Source organism: Dromiciops gliroides, chromosome 5, assembly GCF_019393635.1.
Source record: "Dromiciops gliroides isolate mDroGli1 chromosome 5, mDroGli1.pri, whole genome shotgun sequence".
NCBI lineage: Eukaryota > Metazoa > Chordata > Mammalia > Microbiotheria > Microbiotheriidae > Dromiciops > Dromiciops gliroides.
Genome location: NC_057865.1, coordinates 196,904,346 through 196,927,645, shown reverse-complemented (window position 1 = coordinate 196,927,645; position 23,300 = coordinate 196,904,346). Strand labels below are relative to the sequence as shown.

The 23,300-nt window shown below is 39.6% G+C and overlaps 1 protein-coding gene across 1 annotated transcript; it reads right to left on the bottom strand.

Moving 5' to 3' along the window:
• Positions 1 to 1,024: 1,024 nt before the first annotated feature.
• On the bottom strand, positions 1,025 to 21,342 carry AKAP3 (A-kinase anchoring protein 3). Its single transcript, XM_043967322.1, has 5 exons — positions 21,215 to 21,342; positions 16,686 to 16,791; positions 11,059 to 11,154; positions 5,869 to 8,229; positions 1,025 to 1,359 (listed from the first exon to the last, which is right to left on the bottom strand). The coding sequence occupies exons 3-5, from the start codon at positions 11,152 to 11,154 to the stop codon at positions 1,204 to 1,206; spliced, it is 2,613 nt and encodes an 870-aa protein (XP_043823257.1). The 5' UTR covers positions 16,686 to 16,791; positions 21,215 to 21,342; the 3' UTR covers positions 1,025 to 1,203.
• Between the last annotated feature and the right edge of the window lie 1,958 nt (positions 21,343 to 23,300).

The window sequence follows — 23,300 nt, the reverse complement described above, 5'->3', positions numbered from 1 at the left end:
GGAGAAGAAGAGGCCCAAGGGTAGATCCATGGGGGACATCCACAGTTAGTGGGCATGACCTGGATAAAAAACCAGCAAAAGAGACTAAGAAAAAGAGGCCTGCCAGGAGGAGAACCAGGAGAGAACAGAGTTACAAAAATCTGAAGAGGCAAGACTTCTAAAAGAAAATATTTATACCCTGTAGGTGCAAACCTACTGAGAGTTCTATAGGCCTTTCATCTCTTTTATTTCTTAATCCCAAACCTCATCTTCCAACATATTTCTCACTTTTCTCCCTTGTGTCCATCTTCATAGTGTCATGCAGTATGAATGCAAATGTTGGCATTGAAGATCTTAATGAGTTCTCTTCAGCTATCCTCTACCTCTTCAACCTCTGCAACAGATGTTGCCATATAAATTATACTCACCTTCATGGTGGACCCAATGTCTTCCTGACAAGTTGTAATCTATTCACTACCACAATGGGATGCCTTTCAATAAAATGGGGGAAAAATATGGCTGAGTGTAGTGACTCATTGTCTTCAACCATATAAAGTTAGTGGCAAGATTTCCTATCCACTAAAAATAGACAGGACAAGAGTGAATGGTCTTAACACTAGAGTAAGAAGAAATTTTAAGATGCTAAATATGTAGGCTAAGAGGTATTTTCTTTGAGGGAGATTTTTAACAAAAGAGCAAGGTAAGAACCTATCTGGACTGGGCACTGTGAAATTTGAAGGCAGAGAAAGATGGATTGGTTCTTTTAGTTCCCTCCTAGACTGAACATGTTTAATACCTTGGTCAAAATTGATTTTCAAAACTGAGACGTCTTTTTTTTTTTTTTTTGTGGGGCAATGAGGGTTAAGTGACTTGCCCAGGGTCACATACCTAGTAAGTGTCAAGTGTCTGAGGCTGGATCTGAACTCAGGTCGATGTCTACCTTTTTCATCCCACAAGCTCCCAATGAAACCAAACATCATGAGTCCTTTAATTGTAATGTGTTTATTTTACGTCCATGCTCGTTTGGATAGGAAAATCTGCAAAATTCAGTGACCAGCATAAGATGTCATGTGTTTCACGTGAATGGTATGTCTGTGACAGTGGGTAGGCAGGCAGGCAGGGGAAATAGGTAGAGATGGGGAGAGGGTAAATGGAGTGGGATTAGGGGGATGTCCAGCCTCCGGCCCCACTGCTGGGAAAGGGGACGCAGAGGGCCTGCACTGCTCACAGGTTTGCCATCAGCCAGTCCAGTAGCTGCAGCCGGGTTACATTCCCCACCGCCTCATCCAGCTGCCGCTCTTTCTCGTAGCGGAGTACGGATTGTAGGACCTCCCCAACACTTCGACCTTTGTCCACCGCAGCAGCAGAAAGCTGGAGGAGCTGGGAACAAAAAAGTCAGGTGAATGGAAGGTCAGATGATTACGAATCTATAGGGCTGGGAAGAGACCACTAAGGATCACAACCAAGAGGGGGGAAAGGCTTTTTGGCAATTTACAACAGGAAGAATTCAGGCTAGAACTCAAGAACTCTGTATTTGCCAGGGCTGTTAGTGAGGTTTACTAAATAAAGGTTGGCTGAGATTCTTTCCTGGAGGTCTTTTAAAGAGTCAAATGACATTGAGTCCAATGAATTTTCTCTTTCCTGAGGTCAGGAACTGAAAGGATTTCCTGGGAGGTGGTTGTGTTTATACTCAGTGTTTTCCCAATCACCCAATCTATGGTCAATCTTTACCAGTTTTTAAAACTTGAATTGTCAGAGGGCCTTACTTCTCAAGGCCTTCACAAACTTTAAAAAGCGGGCACCCCCATATCCTCCCTGTGTCCCTTGCCTCTTCTCCTTGTTTCTTTCCTTTAATTCAATTAAAATCAACAAACATTTATTATGTGGCAGGCACTGCTCAGTATTGTGGATACAATAACAAAAACCGAAAGGGTCCTTGTCCTACACACGATTACTTTTTTCGTTTTCCCTCTTTCCTTTTCACCCTGCTCCTGGTCAGAGGCCCGATGCTGAGACTGTGGAGAGCAGAGAGGTCCACAGGAAAGAAGACATTTTAACTGATTTGTAGCAGAGTTTGTATTGAGAAACAGTGGTCCAGGCTACAGAAACTTGAGAAGCTTCTAGGGTTCTAAACTCATTGTCAAGTCAAGTCAAAAACATGACCATCACTATATGTATTCACCTACCTAGGCAGGGCAGGGACAAACCCAATGGACAGAAAACTCTCTTCCACCCCTCCCCCATCCCTGTATAAAAGAATGAATCAATGATTATACTTTCAGCAACAGCAACTGATGTTTGTAGTAATGACCTTTGCCCTTGTTAGATTCCAAAGCACCTTCTGCTTTACCAAAGAAAGATTCCATTAGAGACATAACCAACATGAAGTTGACCCAATCTCTGATGCTGCAATGTACATTCTAAATGAGACCTTCCCTCAAGTTTGTAACTATTAAATTTACTTCAAAATTAACTTGAACTCCTAATGACAAGCCCAGCTCAGTTCAGGCTAAGTGTCCCTTTTAAGACTTTGTTCTTCCTTTGGATTATCACATATGACAGAGAAATCTTAAGAACTTTATACAGTTACTTATTAAGAGCTCAGCCCTGATTTGTAGCAGCTAAATTCCCAAGGAAGCATCAAGAAAATTGTTCCACTTAGTTGTTTCTGGAACACAAAAGAAAAAAGAACATAACAAAAACTTGAGGTTTTATAATAAACCCAATCCAATTCATACAAGTTCAAAGTGGTCATTCTATTGCTTGTCCTTTTTACTCTTCCCGTCTCTACAAGAAAAGGGGTCTTGATCCAAGAGGCTACAACTCTAATCAAGTCTCCCCCTTTCACAACAGTTAGGGCTTAGTACATTTCTGCTACTTTTTTCCTTTCAGGGGAAGGAAACCTTCATCAGCTGTGGACAGTAGCATCATGGATAGTTTTTGTTGTTGTTGTTGTTGGGTTTTTTTGGTGAGGCAATTGGGGTTAAGTGACTTGCCTAGGGTCACACAGCTAGTAAGTGTTAAGTGTCTGAGGCCAGATTTGAACTCAGGTCCTCCTGAATCGAGGGCCGGTGCTCTATCCACTGCACCACCTAGTTGCCCCCATCAAGGGTAGTTTTGAGAAGTAATGTCCAAACTTATCTGATAGTTATCTCTGGACCATAAGCTAGAAATTAGGACATAACATTCATAAATAACTTTGCTTTTAAATCCTTTCAAAAATGTTAGCTATTATTTTTGTTATTAGGAAGAAAAAACAAGTCTATTTTCCTAACCCCTTCCAGGAAGCTGCTGGATTCCTTGATTCTTGTCCTCCATCTCAGTTCCACCCCTCCCCACACCCCTAACTCTTTAATTCCATCCCAAACCTTAGGGATTCCAGTGTTGATAATGGTGTTTCCAGTCTCTATCTATGCCATAATCATGTATCTGTGCTCAATCCAGCCCTATTATTCTCTTTTTTTTTTTTAAGTGAGGCAATTGGGGTTAAATGACTTGCCCAGGGTCACACAGCTAGTAAGTGTTAAGTGTCTGAAGCCGGATTTGAACTCAGGTACTCCTGACTCCAGGGCCGGTGCTCTATCCACTGCAGCCCTATTATTCTCAAAAATTATAGGTTTGAAGTTTTTGCAGTATACATTTTGGCTGTCCAAAAAAAAAACAACACACAAACCCAACCAATTTCTATTTATAAAAAGTTTTGTTTTGAGCTAGTTGGTTCCTGCAATTAATGTAGTTTCACTTAAAATTCTGTTTTCATGGAACCAGTTAATGATGTTAGGCACCTACCTTAGGCATACCTGAGGTCTGTTTATATTTTTAGTAACCAGAGCCAGGAAGACTTAGACACTGACTAGCAGTGCGACCCTGGGCAAGACACTTAACCGTGTCTGCCTCATGTTCCTCACATGTAAAATGAGCTGGAGAAGGAAATGGAGAATCACTCCAGTATCTTTGCCAAGAAAACCCCCAAAAGGGTCACAAAGAGTAAAACATGATTGAGAAATGACTGAACAACTTCTTATTCCATGGTTTTTCCACTACAGCAAGTTAGTTTTGTAGCTCAAAAGAAACATGAGATGTACAAATTTAGGGGCATCTCTACTTTGAATGTTCATACGGGTGGGGCAGCTAGGTGGCACAGTGGATAGAGCACTGGCCCTGGAGTCAAGAGGACCTGAGTTCAAATCCAGCTTCAGACACTTAACACTTCCTAGCTGTGTGACCTTGGGCAAGTCACTTAACCCCAATTGCCTCACAAAAAAAGAAAAAGAAAAAAAAGAAAAGGGGCAGCTAGGTGGTGCAGTGGATAGAGCACCGGCCCTGGATTCAGGAGGATCTGAGTTCAAATCCAGCCTCAGACCCTTGACATTTACTAGCTGTGTGACTCTGGGCAAGTCACTTAGCCCCCATTGCCCCTTGAAATAAAAAATGTTCATACGGATTATTTGTGCCTGACCTGTGGTAGGCACAAATAGTCTGGATGAACATTTAAAGTAGAGAGACTTCCAATCTTGTATTGGTCTGTTCAGCCATAGTCAGACATACTGTACCTTGATCCCCAACATAGCGATGTCATTTTGGTCTTCTTTGAACATCAAGAACAGCTCCTCCCCCTTTTAGGAGGACATACGATAATCTTTGTGTATAATTGAAGACACTGGTTCATAACCATAGGTTATGAACCCCATAGCTATAGTTTTGACAGTCGGAGTCACTTCCCTGTAGCAGAATTGTAGAAAGCTGGTAGAGTTCAAGGAAGGCATTCTGTGGCTGGACTAAATAACACGTGACTAAGCTGGTTCTGCGTTTTACAGATTTGGAAAAGTGGAACTCAGAACAGAGTCATAAGGGGTGAAATGAAGACTGGAATCTAGTCTTCTAGTTTATCATCCCTGGATCATACTTTCTCCTTGTTCGGCCCTGGAAAGTCCAGGTTCTTTTTGGCCTAAACTGGTTTTTATCCCCAGGTACCAGTATAGATTAAAAGGGTTCCTAATATTTTCTTTGCACATAAAGCAATCAGAGGTAATGAGATGCTCAAGAGATAGATCCCCTCATTTCTGTATATTTTGAAAAATGGGGGGCAGGGCCCTTTCATTCCCTTTCACCAAATGATAAATGAATGAATGAATGAATTTGAGCAGAATTGACATTTCTATCTCAGCCTTATAATCTTATCTAGTAAGAATCCTCATCAAAGCTCATGGAAGCCTTCATTTTTTATTCTATATATTCCCTTTAATTACTAAAGAAATGCCTGAAACTTACTTAACCCCCTTGTTTTCTCCCCTTTTTGTTTCTCTCAAAGAAAAAAAATAAGGATATAGGTACTGAATTCCCTCTTCTTTCCCTTGCTCTTTTAAAATTTTTTTTTTTTTTTTGGTGAGGCAATTGGGATTAAGTGACTTGCCCGGGGTCACACAGCTAATTAAGTGTTGTGTCTGAGGCCAGATTTGAACTCAGGCCCTCCTGACTCCAGGGCCAGTGCTTTATCCACTGCGTCACCTAGCTGCCCCCCCTTACTTTTTTAAGGAAGCCTTGTGTAGTGAAACATATACTAAAAGTGAGGTCCCAAAGACCCAGACTTTAAGTCCAAACTTTCCCACTTGCTAACTGTGTGACTTTAGACAGGTCCACTCTAGGCCTCACTTTTCTTCTTTTTAAAATGGGGATAATAATAATTATCATACCCATATCACAGAACTGTGATTATTGCTACTCAGAAATAATTAACACTGGATGACAAACTCTGCTTTTCTCCCTTCCAGGGCTACCTGCCCAAGGTAGAGAAGCCTGAAACCCTCGTTTTCATCAGTCCTTCCCTGACTGATTTTGAAACCCTTCCATTCCAGTTCCCTTCATTTCTCTGCACTTTCTCTCCCTTACCTTCTCCTGGATTCCCTCATCATCACCAGCAAAGTACAGAATGGGTACGTTGAGCTCAGAAGCTGCTACCCATTGGAGAACAGCCTGGAGTTGCTTGTTCTGCACGGTGTCGGCGAGGTTGTGATTGCTGACGATCACCTTGGCGCTGTCAGACCCCTCAGGGGGATGTATCGACATACCTCTTAATTCATTATGGATAGCTTGATAAGCGTTCTGTAAGAGGGCCTCAGCTGTCCCAGTGCCCTTGACTGGTAAACACTCAAAGAAGCTATCTGGGAAGGCTGAAGTTGGCCTGCTGGCATCTCCAGATTTCTCATCTCCCAGCTCTCCCAAGGGACTGTCACAGGACTTTGCAATAATGAGACACAACTTCATCACTGAATCCATCAACTGTTCTACCATCTGCCCATTCATATTACCATCCAATTGGTTAGCCACCATTTTGGTCAGCCCAGCAATGGCACCTCCGCCGCCACCGCCTACACCACCACCGCCGCCACCGCCACCGCCACCGCCATGTTTCATAGGGAAGTTTGGTAGGGATGATTCAGGGTAGATGCTGTCTTCCTCCTTACTGTGGTGACTGGGTGGTTTTGTTTCATAGCTATCATCATTCTTGAAAATAGTCTCACCAAGTAAATTCCGGATGAAATTAAAAAAGACACTCATTAGATCCTTCTTTTCAGCCTCTTCAGGGTTACCTCCCAGCCTAGAAGAACCAAGGCTGGACTGCTCAGAATTATGTTGGGACTTAGGTGAGTTTCCCTTGGTTGTTGTCCCAGCAGCTTCCAGGAAGCTCTGGGCATCCATACTTCCTCCCTGTGCAAGGTGATACTGAATCAGGAGCAGGGCAGATACAATCAGGTCTTTAGCCCAAGAGTCTGAACTATACAGGAAGTTTTCTTGTTTTTCTGGGCAGCTGAGGGCATTGGTGTTAAGTGGGCCTGGGGAGGTTGTTTGGGGATGGCTCTCTGGCGGTGGCTTGCTGCACGGTTTGCCAACAGATCTGCTCGAGGCTGCAAAGGTCGCACGTTGGAGGCCTGGGGATCTTGATTCTTTCTGATGATTTTTATGCCATAAGGTCAGCCCTTCCTTGATAATATGTTCACCCAGAGTTTCAGCACAGGTCTTTTCTTTCTCTGACTTGGGTGGGCACGAAATGCAGGTTTTTTCCCTTAATTTGGCTTCAGCTTTCATGGACGCATAGTTCAGATTCCTATGTCTGGGGTCACCTATTCCTTTCAACGAAACTAGGGAGACACTCTCAGACTTGTCCTTAGATGTTCTTTTGACTGGTTCAGGTTTCTTCAACATCACACTGTGTAGCTTGCCCAACATGGCATCCATGATGTCCGTGGCCTTCTGACTTCCATGAGAGAAGAGGCTTCTCTTCACGGCTGAGACAAAGTCCGTATCTGTCATGAGGGTGCCTGTGACATTATGCAAGTTCTTCATAAAGGAGTCGATCAGGTCTGAGACTACCTCCTTAGCATGCTTGATCAGCACCTTCTTGAGCAAGATGGTTGCAATGGTTGTATCCTTCACTTGGATCTTTAGTGTCTTCATGATGGAGACCATCATGTCAGACACCACACTGTTGGCATAGGTCATGATTCCTTGACTCACACTGGCTGTAAAGTCATCTGCTCTGTTTGACCCTGTATATACCTTCCTCCCATCACCCGCATTACGGGACTCAAACACTTCCTTGTAGAAGAATGACTTTTTAGGCTTGTCATCTATCTTGTTTCCTTTTGTTTCTTTAAATTTCATTGTGCTCTTGTATTTCATATTTGGGGGACTCCGTGAGGAGAGTGTGGCTCTGTCTCCAGAGCCCGGAGCCTTGTCTGGGCAATTTTCTTTGGAACATAAGGAGACGGTCTCATTCACCAACTCTGATGCCACCTTACTCAAGCTTCTATTGGGTGAAGGTGGTTCCTCACCCATATAGATTGACTGGTGGATGCACTTATTGTCAGAGCCATCAATTTTCTCATTGATCTCCTTGCGTGCCATGGCAATGACTAGGTTGGTGAGTCGGTTGGCATAGAAGGAGACTTCATCTACTGAACTCTCATTACTACCATTCCAGGCACTGGAGCCCCTGGAAGAATTTTCAGTGTGAGACATTTCAAGATGCATTTTGCCTGGGGTGGATCTGCCTCCAGAACTGTAATAGTCTACAGTGAACCCACTGCGATTGTCTCCTGGGTGCTCGCCCCTGTGTGTCATGTCCCCAGCAGGTGGGTGCTTCATGCCATGGAACCCTGATGTACATTTCTCCAGGTCTCTTCGGAGCCAGCTCAGGACTCTGACAGGATCAGTTGAGGCCTCCTTAAAGGCAGACAGGGACTCATCAGACTAGAATAGAAACATATCCAAAGTACATTAAGTCAGCCTCAGATAGAGAAACTTCCCACCCTCCCCTTCTTCTTTAACTCAGCCCACCATCTTGGTCCCCATTTTACAGATGAAGAAACAGGCAAACAGGTTAAGTGACTTGTCACATAGTGTCTGAGGCATTGCAACACCTAGCTGCCCTGATTATAATGCTAAAGATAATGTTGATTAGAGATCAGATGAAATTTTTAGAAGTCCTGAAGAAGATAGCTTCTACCTTTGATACATACTTGGAATCTACACTCACATTCTCAATGTGAAGGACATTCAGTTTCATCCCATGTCTAAGACTTTGAAGATGACAAAATACAGGCACGTCCCGCTTAATGTTTTTGAGTGGTTCCATGAAAACACTACTTTAAGTGAAACAGTATGGGGAAGGATATTAGTCTCAATAACAACGTATATGATTGAGTATTTTTTCTTGGGTAAACAAAATTTAGACATAAAAGCTTAAAATCCCAAATCAGCCTTTGCAGGGATCTGAACCTATAATAAGGCAGAGTTATTAAGCTACCCTACCACATGGAAGGTATGAAATCTTGACCTCTTGCTGAGGTAGGCAAAAGCAGAATGGGAAAAGGGGAGATGAGTGGTAGCTAGAGAAAAGAAACAGAATCAGTGACATCCTGGAAGGGGAATGGGAAAACTTGTTTGTCTCTAGGAAGCCTGTTAAGATAGGTAGGTGTGTGTGTGTGTGTGTGTGTGTGTGTGTGTGTGTGTGTGTGAGTGAGAGAGGGGGATGTGGGGGGATGGAGGGGAAGGGAGGGAGAGGGAGAGAAATGCAATTAAAGATGAGGAAACTGAGACTGGCAGTCTGGTGAAGCCAGACTTTAAGACTTTGCAAGTCTTGTTATATAAGACTCTAAGACCCTTTCTTAGAATAACTATTTTAAATGCATGAAGCAAAATCCATAGTATTATAAAAGAAATAAATTATCTAGAAATATAATGATCAAGATATTAATACAACAAGTTTAGACTTCCCAGGTTAATAACTTCTGCTTTAAAACCTAGCTCAAGATGATAACTTTCAAAAGAGCATGGACATTATTTCTCAAGAAAAGAATAAATATCTGGTGTCACAATCCATGTTCCTAGAATAACTGCACAATGGAAAAGTGCTGGGCCCCTAGTACAGCATATGGAAGGTGAAGGGTCACTGATCAGAACTGAACCTTAGGTTTTTTTTTTAAACTTCAACAAATTTTGTTTCCCTTTCTCATGTCCCCAAAGCAGATAACTAGGGTAATTAAAGTTTTTGGTTCCAATAGACTTATTAGGTGGGTGACCTATAGTCAGGAGGATCTGTGTTAAAATTCCACCCCAGACACTTACTAGCTGTGAGACCCTGGGCAAGTCAATCTCTTTCAGTTTCAGGGCTGTTGTGAGGATCAAATGAGATAACATATAAGCAGAGCTTTGCAAGTCTTATAATTTTTTTAATAAATGCTAATTATTCTTATATGGCTCTTATGCATGATTTTCTGTGATATTTCACAACCCAAGTGAAGAACAAAGACTTTACTAAGCACCAGGTTTAACAAAGATGAAGTTCAGTTTATCTAAGTAGTTGTCTTTGGGGGCGGGTTGGAGGGTTGGAGGAGAAGGACTGAGGGAGAGGAGAGGCCTGTCTTCAGGGTAAAACTTGGTTATAAATGTATCACTACTTTATATTACTAGCATAATTTTATGAAGGGTATGCCCATGTATGCTTTTCCACTTCAGATATGGCTAAGGAATATTTCTTAGACAATGGTATCCTTTTTAATCCACTGAATTACTTATTCTCTGGGGAGTCGGTCTTTTCTTGGGGACCCACATTTGCAGAAAAACTGGAGGATGGGAGGGTAAGAGTGAAAGGTGTGCTCAAGGGTGTAGGAAGAACCCAATTGTTCAGTTTTCTGTGTGAGCATTTACATCTTTGAAATCCTCAGGCTACTGATTAGGGCTTGATTTATTGTTCTCTTGATTGTCTAAATTTAGGAAAGTGTCAGACAGAAGATTAGTACTGCAGTTTAAATACGTGTGTCTTGCTTTCCTTCCTGGGAAAGCTGGTTGTTAAACATTGACCAGGTCTTACGTGAGCTGATGATGAGTGAGATGAGCAGAACCAGAAGAACATTGTACACAGTATCATCAACATTGAGTGTTGACCTACTGTGATGGACTATATTCTTCTCACCAATGCAATGGTACAGAAGAGTTCCAGGGAACTCATGATAGAAGAGGATCTCCAAATCCAAGAAAAAAAAAAAAGAAAGAAAGAACTGTGGAGTATAGATGCTGATTGAACCATATTATTTCTTTTGTTTTGGGTGCTGTTGTTTTTTTTTCTATTTTGAGGTTCTGCATCACTGCTCTGATTCTTTCTCTTGTAACAGGATTAATGCAGAAATAGGATTAATGTTATTATGTGTATATATATATGTGTGTGTATATATATATATCTATATGTATATGTATAGATATATATAGATATAACCTATATCAGATTACCTGCTGTCTAGGGGAGGGGGGAGGGAGGGGAGGGAGGGAGAAAAATCTGAAATTGTAAAGCATGTATAAACAAAAGTTGAGAACTATCTTTACATGTAACGGAAAAAATAAAATATCTCAAAAAAAAAAAAAAGAAGGAGAAAGAAGCTGGCAAACTGAGAAACGAACTACAAAAAAAAAAAAAAAAAAAAAAAAAAAAAAACATTGACCAGGATGGTACTGGTAAGAGCACCCTTCTAGAGCATTCCATGAATTCTTCACTCAAGTGTTCTAAAGAAGGCCGCCCCTTACCATTTTCCAGTCTTGGTGTTGGCCCTCTCCGGGGGTATAAACATCTACTTTGCATACTCCACTTTGGCTCTGTAACCAGTCAACCTTATCAGACATCTGGTGGGAGGAAAAAAAAATGAAGTTATGAAAAAGACTGGAGGGAGACAAAGGATTCCTGAGAACTGGAGGTAGGAACATTTTGAAGAAAACTCCCAGTGGAGCTTTCTTAAAGGCTTTGTTCAGGGGTCCCCATAAGAAGTATCATTATCTAGTGATCATTTTCATCCCTATATGTGGTACCACGGGCATCAGGTGGGAAGGACATCATACAAATTAGCCTGTAGTCCCTATACTTTTCTTTCTTTCCATCCCCATTTGCTTTAGTCATCACTACATTCTCACTAAGAACACAGAATGGGCAGCCTTAGGTAATGTGACCAGGTAACAATCACTTGTTACTCAGATGATCCAGTGGCTTTGACTGAGTAGAGATATCTATCTATATCTATCTATCTATATCTAATCTATATCTATGTCTATATCTATTTCTAGCTACTGTATCTACATCTACATTTATATCTATATACATCTATATCTACACCTACATCTTCATCTATATGTAGCTATATCTGTTCTACTTGGCCTATGCTTAGCTCCTTTCCTCCTACTCTAGGCTTTCATTACCTAGGTACAAAACTGATGTCTCCTTTCCTTCATTCTAGTTTTTCCTCAACTTGTTCAATCAGTTTAGTCATGTTTGACTCTCCATAATCCCATTTGGGGTTTTCTTTGGCAAAAATACTGGAGCAGTTTGCCATTTCCTTCTCCAGCTCATTTTACAGATGAGGAAACTGAGGCAAACAGGATTATGTGACTTGTCCTGGGTCACATAGATAGTAAGTGTCTGAGGTCAGATTTGAATTCAGGAAGATGAGCCTTCCTGACTCCAGGTCCAGCACTCTATCCACTGTACCTCCTAGTTGTCCTCAACTACTTCTTCCTTAAGCAAAGTAAAGCCAAGTAACCTAACTACTTACTCGCTTCCTACCTCCTTTCCTTCCTCCTCCTTCTTTCCTCATTTCCTCCCCAGGATTTTTCTAAAATAACTGAGTCTTGATGTTTTTATTTCAATTGATTATATCTTATTACAACAAACTAAATTCCATAGGACCATCTTACTTATTTTTCCTATATAGAACTGGGATTCTTTTTTTTCTTCAGGGCAATGAGGGTTAAGTGACTTGCCAGGGTAACACAGCTAGTGTCAAGTGTCTGAGGCCGGATTTGAACTCAGGTCCTCCTGAATCCAGGGCCGGTGCTTTATCTATTGCAACATCTAGCTGCCCCAGAACTGGGATTCTTTAATGTTATTGAATGGTTTCAAAATCATTAACTCTACAGAGACATTTGATGGAATGAGATTTGTATTGTAGAACAAAAATCTCCTTCTTCTTTCCCTATCCTTAACCAATCAACTGACAATGAAAGTAGGCAGAAGGTAGAGTGATAGGTAAGTGATATACTCATTTCATAAGGGGAAAAGCCCAGTTCTAGTGAGGAAAGACTAAGTTTTTTGAATAATATTTAGAACATTTTGGATAATGGTTAAATATAGAAGAAAAGTTTAAAAAGCTTCCCTATCTCAGCTTCCATAAGTACTGGGAAATAGTCACACTAGTCAACCCCAGGTCATGATATACAAAATTAAAGTAACTTGAGATTCCCACCACTGCTTCCCAGTAGTCATTGATCTAGGATTCAAGTTTCCTATATTCCTTCTTCTTCTTCTTCCTCTTCTTCTTCTTCTTCTTCTTCTTCTTCTTTTTTCTTTGCCGGGCAATGAGGGTTAAGTGACTTGTCAAGGGTCACACAGCTAGTAAGTGTTAAGTGTCTGAGGCTGGATTTGAACTCAGGTCCTCCTGAATCCAAGGTCAGTGCTTTATCCACTGCGCCACCTAGCTGCCCCCTGTATTCCTTCTTCTACAAAAATAATACCATAAAAAAGTAATACCATGATAGATTTCTTGGACTAAACATTCTCTTGGTGGGCATCTGATTCATTCCCTTGCCTGAAAAAGACTAAATCTAAACCATCTCAGAAAAATAACTTATTTGCTATTTTCTTAAAAATGCCCTCAGCAGAGGCAGCTAGGTGATGCAGTGGATAAAGCACCAGCCCTGGACTCAGGAAGACCTGAGTTCAAATATGGCCTTAGACATTTGACAATTACTAGCTGTGTGACCTTGGGCAAGTCATGTAACCCTCATTGCTCTGCAAAAAAAAAAATGCCCTCAGTGCCTAGATTAACAGAAGAGGAAATAAAATTCTTAAATGAGCCAATTTTAGAAAAAGAAATTGAACAAGCCATCAATAAACTCCCTAAGAAAAAATCTCCAGGGCCAGATGGGTTTACAATTAAATTCTAACAAACATTTAAAGAACAATTAATTCCAATACTATACAAATTATTTGGAAAAATAGGTGGAGTTCTACCAAATTCCATTTATGACACAAATATGGTGTTCATACCTAAACCAGGCAAAGTCAAAACAGAGAAAGAAAATTATAGACCAATTTCCCTAATGCATATCGATGCAAAAATCTTAAATAAAGTATTAGCAAGGAGATTACAGCTTCATCACCAGGATAATACACTATGACCAGGTAGGATTTATACCAGCATGCAGGGCTGGTTCAACATTAGAAAAACTATCAACATACTCAACCACATCAATAACACAACCAACCAAAATCATATGATTATCTCAATAGATACAGAGAAAGCCTTTGATAAAAAACAGCATTCCTTCCTATTAAAAACACCAGAGAGCATAGAAATAAATGGAGCTTTCTTTAAAATAATAAGCAGTATCTCCCTAAAACCATCAGCAAACATTATATGTAATGAGGATAAGTTCGAGGCATTCCCAATAAGATCAGGGATGAAATAAGGATGTCCATTATCACCTCTCTTATTTAATATTGTACTAGAAATTTTAGCTTTAGCAATAAGAGAAGAAAAAGCAATTAAAGGAATTAGAATAGGCAAGAAGGAAACAAAACTATTGCTCTTTGCAGATGAAATGATGGTATAGAGAATCCTAGAGAATCAACTAAAAAACTACTTGAAACAATTAACAACTTTAGTAAAGTTGCCAGATATAAAATAAATCCACACAAATCATCAGCATTTCTTTACATGACCAATAAAGCTCAGCAGGAAGAGATAGAAAGAGAAATTCCAATTAAAGTAATTGTAGACAATATAAAATATTTGAGAGTTTACCTGACAAGACAAACCCCGGAACTCTATGAACACAATTACAAAACACTTTTCACACAAATAAAATCAGATCTAAATAATTGGAAAAATATTAATTGCTCATGGATAGGCTGAGCTAATATAATAAAAATGACAATTCTACCTAAATTAATTTACTTATTCAGTACCACACCAATAAGACTACCTAAAATTATTTTTATAGAACTAGAAAAAATAGTAACAAAATTAATCTGGAAGAACAAAAGGCCAAGAATATAAAGGGAACTAATGAAAAAAAATGCACAGGAAGGTGGGCTAGCTATACCAAATCTGAAGTTATACTATAAAGTGGCAGTCTTCAAAACTATTTGGTACTAAGAAATAGAGTGGTGGAGACACAGTAGTAAATGACTATAGTAATCTACTGTTTGATAAACCCAAAGACTCTAGCTTCTGAAATAAGAACTCACTATTTAACAAAAACTGCTGGGAAAACTGGAAGATAGTATGGCAGAAACTAGGCATAGACCAACATCTTACACCATATACCAAAGTAAAGTCAATATGGGTACATGATTTAGACATAAAGTTGATACCTAGGTAAATTAGGAGAGGTAGAAATAGTTTATTTCTCAGATCTATAATCCATGACCAAACAAGAGATAGAGAATATTATGAAATGCAAAATGGATGATTTTGATTACATTAAATTAAAAAGGGTTTGTACAAACAGAAGCAATGCAGCCAAAATTAGAAGGGAAGCAGAAAACTGAGAAACAATTTTTACAGCCAGTGTTTCTGATGGTCAAAGGATATGAACAGGCAGTTTTCTGATGAAGAAATCAAAGCTATCTATTGCCATATGAAAAAATGCTCTAAATCACCATTGATTAGAGAAATGCAAATTAAAACAACTCTGAGGTACCACCTCACACCTATCAGATTGGCTAATATAACAAAAAAGGAAAATAGTAAATGTTGGAGAAGCTGTGGAAAAATCAGAACACTAATGCATTGTTGGTGGAATTGTGAACTGATTCAACCATTCTAGAGAGCAGTTTAGAACTATGCCCAAAGGGCTATAAATCTGTGCATATCCTTTGACCCAGTAATACCATTACTAGGTCTGTAACCCAAAGAGATCATAAACAAGGGAAAAGAGCCCACATGTACAAAAATATTTATAGCAGCTCTCTTTATGGTGGCAAAGAATTGGAAATCAAGGGAATGTCCATCAACTGGGGAATGACTGAACAAGTGGTGGTATATGAATGTAATGGAATACTATTGTGCTGTAAGAAATGATGAGCAGGTAGATTTCAGAAAAACATGGAAAGACAAGATGCTGAGTGAAGTAAGCAGAAGTAAGCAGAACTAGGAGAACATTATATACAGTAACAGCAACATGGTGTGATGATCAACTCTGATAGACTTAGCTCTTCTCAGCAATACAATGATCCAAGACAATTCCAAAGGAATCATGATGGAAAATGCTCTCCACATCCAGAAAAAAGAACTGTGAATCCTGAATGCAGATTGAACCATACTGTTTCTACATTTTTTGTATGTTTTTATTTAATTTTTTTGAGGTTCTTCCCTTTTGTTCTGATTCTTCTTCCAACAATGTGACTAATGCAGAAATATGTTTAATGTGATTGTACATATAACCTATATCAGATTTCTTTCTGTCTTGGGGAGGGAAGAGAGGGAGGGAGAAAAATTTGGAACTTAAAATCTTATGAAAACAAATGTTGAAAACTATCTTTACATGTAACTGAAAAATAATAAAATACTTTCATGACAAACAGACAAATGAATAAATAAATAAATAAATGGCTGAAAGAACAAATAAATGAAGGACTGAATGAATGCACAAATAAATAGTCAAATAAATAAATAAATGGATGAATGAATAAAAAATAAATGTGTGAATGAATATATAAATAAATGGATTTTTCACATTAATTTTTTAAAATGCCCTCAGAAAGAGACTTTATGATCTCTTTTAATAATATATTCAAGCGTCTTGGTACCCTTACATTCTTCTAAATGTCTAGAAGTTCAAACTCATCATCCCCCACCCCAGTTCTGTCCTTGGCCACAGAAACATATGCATCACCTTGATCATTCACCAGGAGGAAGTAGATTCCCAGCATTAGAGAAATGTAGAAACTTGGGGCAAGAGGCTTGCTATAGATAACTACCATTCCAGAGCAAAAGTTAGAGGTATATCACTAAGGACTCCAGCCTAGAATTCTGCTGCATCAGTTGTTCCCATGGGGCACTCCCTGATTCATGCCGACTGATCAGTTGGTTTAACAATAATAATGGAGAGAAGAAAAACAAGGAAGACAAATTAAAAAAACAACAAAACAAAACACCTACTGTTACTGAGTGCAGGTCCTAAAGTATGAAGAAGGATCTCGGATAGTTTTGTTGTCTTCACAATTCTTAAGCTTACCCACCCCTCCTGCCATGTAATATCAGGAACCTGTAGTGAAAAGAAAAATACAAAATGATTATTTTTTTTTTGTCTATGGCTTATGTTAAAGAATAGCTTTTTGGGATTAATATCCAGAATTCCTAAATGATATATTTCAACAAGCACAAAATTATGACATGCACAATGAATATTAATGCCCTTCCTTCAGCCAAATCTAGAACGTAGCTTCCTGGGAAAGAATCTGTCCTGTGGACCTGCTATATATCAGGTGATTAGAAGTGTGATTTAATGTTTGCAGTGTGCTTACTAATTGCTTGTGGATTCCAGGTCAGAAGTTCTGTATCACCTAGCTACCCCCAGAATATGAACTTTCTTAGGTAGTCAGCCTGTGGCAAGATAGCTCAAGAAATCTTTGGCTGTCCTGGTAGCCTATTAGGTGCTAGGCATTATGTTAAGTGCTTGGAATAGAAAAAGACAGTCCCTGCCCTCAAGGTGCTCACAATCTAAGGTAGTTTTATTCCTTCTGATTAAATGTCATTCTAATTTATGTATCATAAAATGTTAGAGTTGTAAGGGACCCTAATTAGAGGTAATCTAGTCCAATCCCCTTAATTTACAGTTGAGAAAACTGAAGAACTTTACTTATACAACCAATTAAATGTCAGAGCCTAGATGTGAACTACATATTCTGAGTCTAGAGTACATTCCACTGTACTGTACTGGTTCCCCCATTTTTACTGTTTACTGACACCTTCTACGCTCTTTCATTCTGTAAAAGGCCCAGAACTATAAACTCTGCTAAACCTGACCTTCTTAAGGCACAGGTCTGACCATGTCAACTCCCCTTACCTCCTCCATTCAGTACCTCATTACCTCCAGGATCAAAACTTAAATGATCTATTTGTTTCTGGGGCCAGTCTTTCAATTTCCTCCATTCCAAGTACTCTGTGATCCAGTGATACCAGCCTCCTTGCTGTTACTCACATATGGCACTCCTTTTCTTTCTTTCTTCTTCTTTTTTTTTTTTTTGGTGAGGCAATTGGGGTTAAGTGACTTGCCTAGGGTCACACAGCTAGTAAGTGTTAAGTGTCTGAGGTCAGATTTGAACTCAGATCCTCCTGACTTCAGGGCCAGTGCTCTATCCGCTGTGCCACCTAGCTGCCCCAAGACACTCCTTTTCTACTGGCTGTTCCCCATGTTGGGAGCTATCTCCTCATTTCCACCTCCTGAATTCCTTCAGGTCTTAGCTAAAGTCCCACCTTCTGTAAGAAGCCTTTTCCAGTCCTCCTTAATAGCTTAGTGCCAAGATTTTCTCCAATGTATCCCATAACACATGTTTGTACATGATTCTTTGCATGTAGTTTCCTCCATTAGACTGTAAGTTCCTGGAGTGCAGAGACCATATTTGTCTTTCTTTATATCTCTAGCATTTAGAATAGTGCCAGGCACACAGTAGGCACTTAATAAATGCATGTTGAATTGACTTAACTTAAAAGCCCTTCATGGCCTAACCCTAACCTATTTTTCAGGTTCATTGTGCATTACTGTCTTCTGTGCTCTGGAATCTGGCTACATTTGCTCCTTCTCTTCCTCACACCTAACATTCCACATCTTCTCACTCTGCCTTTATACAGGCTAATTCCTTTAACCTGAATTCCTGGAATGCTCTCTTTCCTCTTCTTGGCCTGACAAAATGCCTGTCTTACTTTAGGAGAGTTCAAACGTCAACTTCGAACACCAAAGATTCTTAACCTTTGTTGTGTCATTTGTGTCATGGACCATTTTGGGCAGGGTGGTAACATCTATGAATCCCTTTTCAGATTAATGTCTTGTTGCTTACAATCACAAAGGAAATTCTAAATTTTAGTAAGAGATTAATGAAAGTAACCTGGAGTCAAGACTCATCTTCTTGAGTTCAAATCTGGCTTCAGACACTTACTACCTGTGTGACCAACTTAGCACTGGGATGTGCTGGAGGAGATGCTTACTAAGTACTTTTGGATGACCATAGTAAGGGGGTCTGTCTCATCATAATCCACGTGTAAAGAGGAACGATTTAGAATCTCATCTCCCACCTCTTTGACTATGAAAAGGAAAAGAAGAAAATCCAGAGTTGACTGGAGTTAAAATGGATGGATAGATTTCTCTAGCTTGATGACAAAAGTTAATGAGCCATATCCTGAATTCAGGGTAATGGAGATTTCTCAAATGAAAAATCATGGTGGTGAGATTTAGGCTCAGTGGGGGAAAGAATGGCACTGGTCACAAGGTGAGATCTTAGAGTCGTTTAGGCCTAAAGAGGGAATGAGCCAGTTAGAGATTAAACTCACCCTATGGCTTCTGGCAACTGGGACAAGTTGTCTGGTTTTCCCAGAAGATCTAATCTAGAGCCAAGTAGTGGGTCACTGCACAGACCACTTGTTGGACCTAGACTCAGGAAGACCTGAGTTCAAGTCAGACATTTACCAGTTATGTGGCCCTGGGCAAGTCACTTAACCTCTGTATGCCTCATTTTCTCAACTGTAAAATGGAGATAATAGCACCTACCCTAATGGGGATGATAGCACCTATCAAAGGAGATATTTGTAAAAAATACTTAGTACAGTGCCTGACATATAGTAGATGCTATAGAAGTGCTTATTCCTTTCTCCCTTCCTGTGCTTAGATGAGTAAATTCCCCCAATCCTTTTCTTTTCAGATGTTAAAAGGATATTTCCTAGTACATAGAGAAAGGGATGTGATTTAGTTAAATAAGTAGACCAGACTCTATATAAGCAACACATATATGGCTAGGTTACATATACTGAAAGAGAGCTTTCATTTGCAGGAATCCCCTTGAGACTGGGTTTATTCTAAGATCCCAACCTCAACAGAACAAACCTTTTGTCTTCTGCCATTAAGGCATTCTCGAACTACTGATGGCTTAGTTCTCACTGTCAGTTGCTTGGTAAAACTTGGAGGGAAGAAAAATATAGAGGCTGGAGAAAAGGGAACCCAGAACTATACTATGTAGATGTTTTCTATTGCTAGAGCACTAGAAAGCACATACTTTTTATAATATTTGGTCAAAAAAAGGGAAAAACCAAAAGGTAGCCCAACCTTTTACTACCATAGATGAGAAGCAAGAAGTAACCCCGACTGTTTGTCAAAAACAGATAGTCAAGGAAGCCTGATGGCATCCATAGCAAACTCTAGGCAGAACTCAGTAGCCAGAATGATAGATTTGCTTTAATGGCTACCATTGCCAAGAACAATGTGATTTGGATTTAAAAGGACAAAGTTTACTGAGGAGAAGAGGAGAGTTGACTGAATGGCCTTTGGGGTCCCTTTCAATTCTGAGATTCTTTGAGATAAAAAGGTAAGAGAATACATATAGACACAACACTTAGAATGAGCCAAGAAGAATCTTATATATCATAGTCCAGGGGTTCCCAACATGGAGAATGAGTTTATCAAAAGGAACAGAAATATTTGGCAAATAACTTAATCATTGTAGTGAAATTAATCTGTTTTCACATGAATAGCAAACTCTGAAATTTATTACCTTTCATACTGAGTAAGGGATATGAGGAAGGTTTGCTGAAAGCCAAGAGGCATGGGGACAAAAAAAGGTTGGGAATCCCTGATCTAGTTCAACTCCTTTTTTTTTGGAGATAGGTCAGGCATCCTCATGTCAAACCTACCTAAAGTTCATTCCTGTGTTGAACTAAATCTCTCAGGAGACTTGAGCAGACACTATTTAAAGCAATCAGGCTAGGGAAAGGCATAGAACTAATCTCAAGCGGCTCCACACAAATTATAGGCCCTTTATTTCATGGGAAAGTCTCCTTATCAGAAAAGGAATGGGGAAAATAGGCTTTTCTCCCCATTTTGTAAATGAGGAAACTGAAATTCAGAGAGGGTAATAGTTTACTCAAATATCACACAGGAAATCAGAGCAAAATGAAGATAACCTATGGCGGTTTCTGGTCTATGGTGGGTTTTAGGTCCTCCTAGACTACCAGATCCCATACTCTGATAGAATTTAATGTTATATTTTTTACACAAGGCCAGAGAATTAAACAAGAACAACAGAAGTGGGAAAAAAAGTTAGGATCTGAAATAATTAAAAGAAAAAAAGGCCACATTTGGGGAGCAATAGGGAAGGGAATAAGAAAGGATTTAATTGAATAAATAATGAATAAAAGGGGATAAAAAGGGTTTTTATCAAAGATCCTACAGAACACCTGGTACTTCATTGCTGGGGGCCTGTGTTTCTTCCCTCTATAAGAGGAGAATACTAAAAAAATTCACCCTCACTGCTTCCAGCACATTCCCTGAGGGCTTACTAAGATAACTGTTTCCAAAGATCACATGACATTTTTATGAGTGGGGTCACCTGGGTAGTCTCTCTAGCATTACTGCATTCTCCCTTCAAATCACAGGGAATATGAGAGATGGGCACTAAGATCGACCCATAAGGACTGCCTACCTCTGCAGCACTGGAACAGTAGACCACAAAAGACTCCTGAATACTCTTTTTAAAGTCAATTAAAGATGCTGTGATGTTCTTGTCAGCTCTAGATCTTGTTTCCTCCCTGAACCTTCCATGCACCTCCCCCTTGTTGGGCCTGGAGGGTGACATCAGAATAAAGCCTGGTGATATCACTGTCTCTATAGCAACAGTGATGCTATAAGGAGCTGCCTGGCCAGAAAGACAAGAGGTGACTCTGCTGCTGGATTTGGAAGGGTTGGGCTCTCTGTTCAGATCATTTTTATTTGGAAGATATTTGATTCTCTAAGGGTGGGAAGGTGAGAAAACAAGGGAAGTGTCAAGGAGAAGGGTTTGACAATTGTTATTAAAAAATTGGATTCAGGACAAGATTATAATATAAACAAATCCATGTGAATTTTAACCCAAACCGTCATACCCCAGAGCAGGATGAGGGGATAAAAAGAGTTTTTTGTTTTTTTTTAAAGCTTGCTAAATTTTCTACACAAGGACCATGGAATCTTTTAAATGTGCTTTTTTATGATCAACATTTTTTGTTTTATAAAGACATTTATGCTTTTCTTCCTAAAAAAGATAACCCTCCGAGTTAGAATTTTCTGTCAGCATTTTGAAGAGATATCACAGCTATAATTTCTAATCCCTCTTTTTCCTAGCTACCCCTCCCCCACAATCTACTTTCAACTTCTTGATTTTATACATGGTAATCTTAATATATTTATTAATTTTCATGGAACAGAATTTCATGGGTAGATTTAGTGCCTGCTTGGTTCTCCCTGTTCTTTCTTTTTGTTTGTCATCTGCTTTAGGTCGGAAGCTACCAGGAGGCAGATAATCTATGAAATGTATACATAGACACATGCTTAATAGTTACAACAGCATTTTTATAGCACTTTAACTTTGCAAAACAATTTACATGCATCACTTCATTTAATCCTCACGACAACAATGTAAGATAGGTTCTATATCATATTCTATCATTCCCATTTTATAGATGAGGAAACTGAGGCTGAGAGAGATTAAGCGACTTTCCCAGGGTCATAGAAATGAGACAGGATTTGAACTGGGGTCTTCCTGACTCCAAATCGAGTGCTCTATCACATGCCACCTGACTGATTAAATAGTACTTTACTATTGTATTGTTTACCAAGTATTTATTAAACACCTATTGTGTACCAGTGCCAGTGAAGATATGAGGATGTTACCATTGAAAGAATGTTGTGGGTGGATGTTTAGTGTATTCGTTTAGGGTCCCTGCTATAATTATCTTGTTTACCATCTGTCCCAGGGCTTGTCTCCGGCCACAACTCGAAAGTTCCATCAAGGTGATCCTAACTCTATCTTTTCAATCAGTTCATTTCTTCCCCCCCCCCCACTTCAGTGTCTAAAACATACCCAGTGCCTTAATTTCAATCATCTTGAGTCTCAGTGGGCTCTTCTGTAAAGTAGGGAAAATAATAATAACAATAATATCTTACCACCCTAAAGCAATAGTGATGGACCAATGACCTAGCTCCAATAGCTATGGTTCTATAATTAGTTTAAAATTTTCACTTCTATCAAACTTTGCAAACATCAAGGCCTGTTTATAACGGAATGGATTGATTGAGCTTTTAAAAGCAGTGAAATAGATTAGATTCTGTTCTCATTAAGGCTGTAGCCTTGATCCCATTTCTTCCTGAACCTTGAAGCTCCAATAGTCATCTGCTCTCTATCATGTATCTTCAATGGCTCACTCTTCATTGGTTCTTTTACATCTGCCCATCAATGTGTTCAGGTCTCCATAATTCGAAAACTCCTGTGCAAGACCCTTTTGCTCCATCCAAGTGTTAACCTTTCTTCTCTCCTGCACAATCTTCTTGTGCTAGGGGACTTCAACATCCATGCTGATGCTCCCTCAAAATTCCTAACTTCCAAATTCAGTTGTGTTATGTTGGGCAAATAACTTAAGATTTCTGTGCCTTAGTTCTTTCATCTACAAAATGAGGCCTTTCAGGTCTCTTCTAGCTCCAAATTTAGGATACTAGGGATTCTTTAATCTCTTTAAATTCTATGCCCTATTCCTTCA

Coding starts and splice junctions, on each gene's coding strand:
- AKAP3 (XM_043967322.1), bottom strand. CDS start 11,154: ATGTCTGATAAGGTTGACTGGTTACAGAGCCAAAGTGGAGTATGCAAA. Junction 8,230..11,058: donor AACACCAAGACTGGAAAATG/GTAAGGGGCGGC, acceptor TTTCTATTCTAG/TCTGATGAGTCCCTGTCTGC. Junction 1,360..5,868: donor ATGAGGGAATCCAGGAGAAG/GTAAGGGAGAGA, acceptor TTTTGTTCCCAG/CTCCTCCAGCTTTCTGCTGC.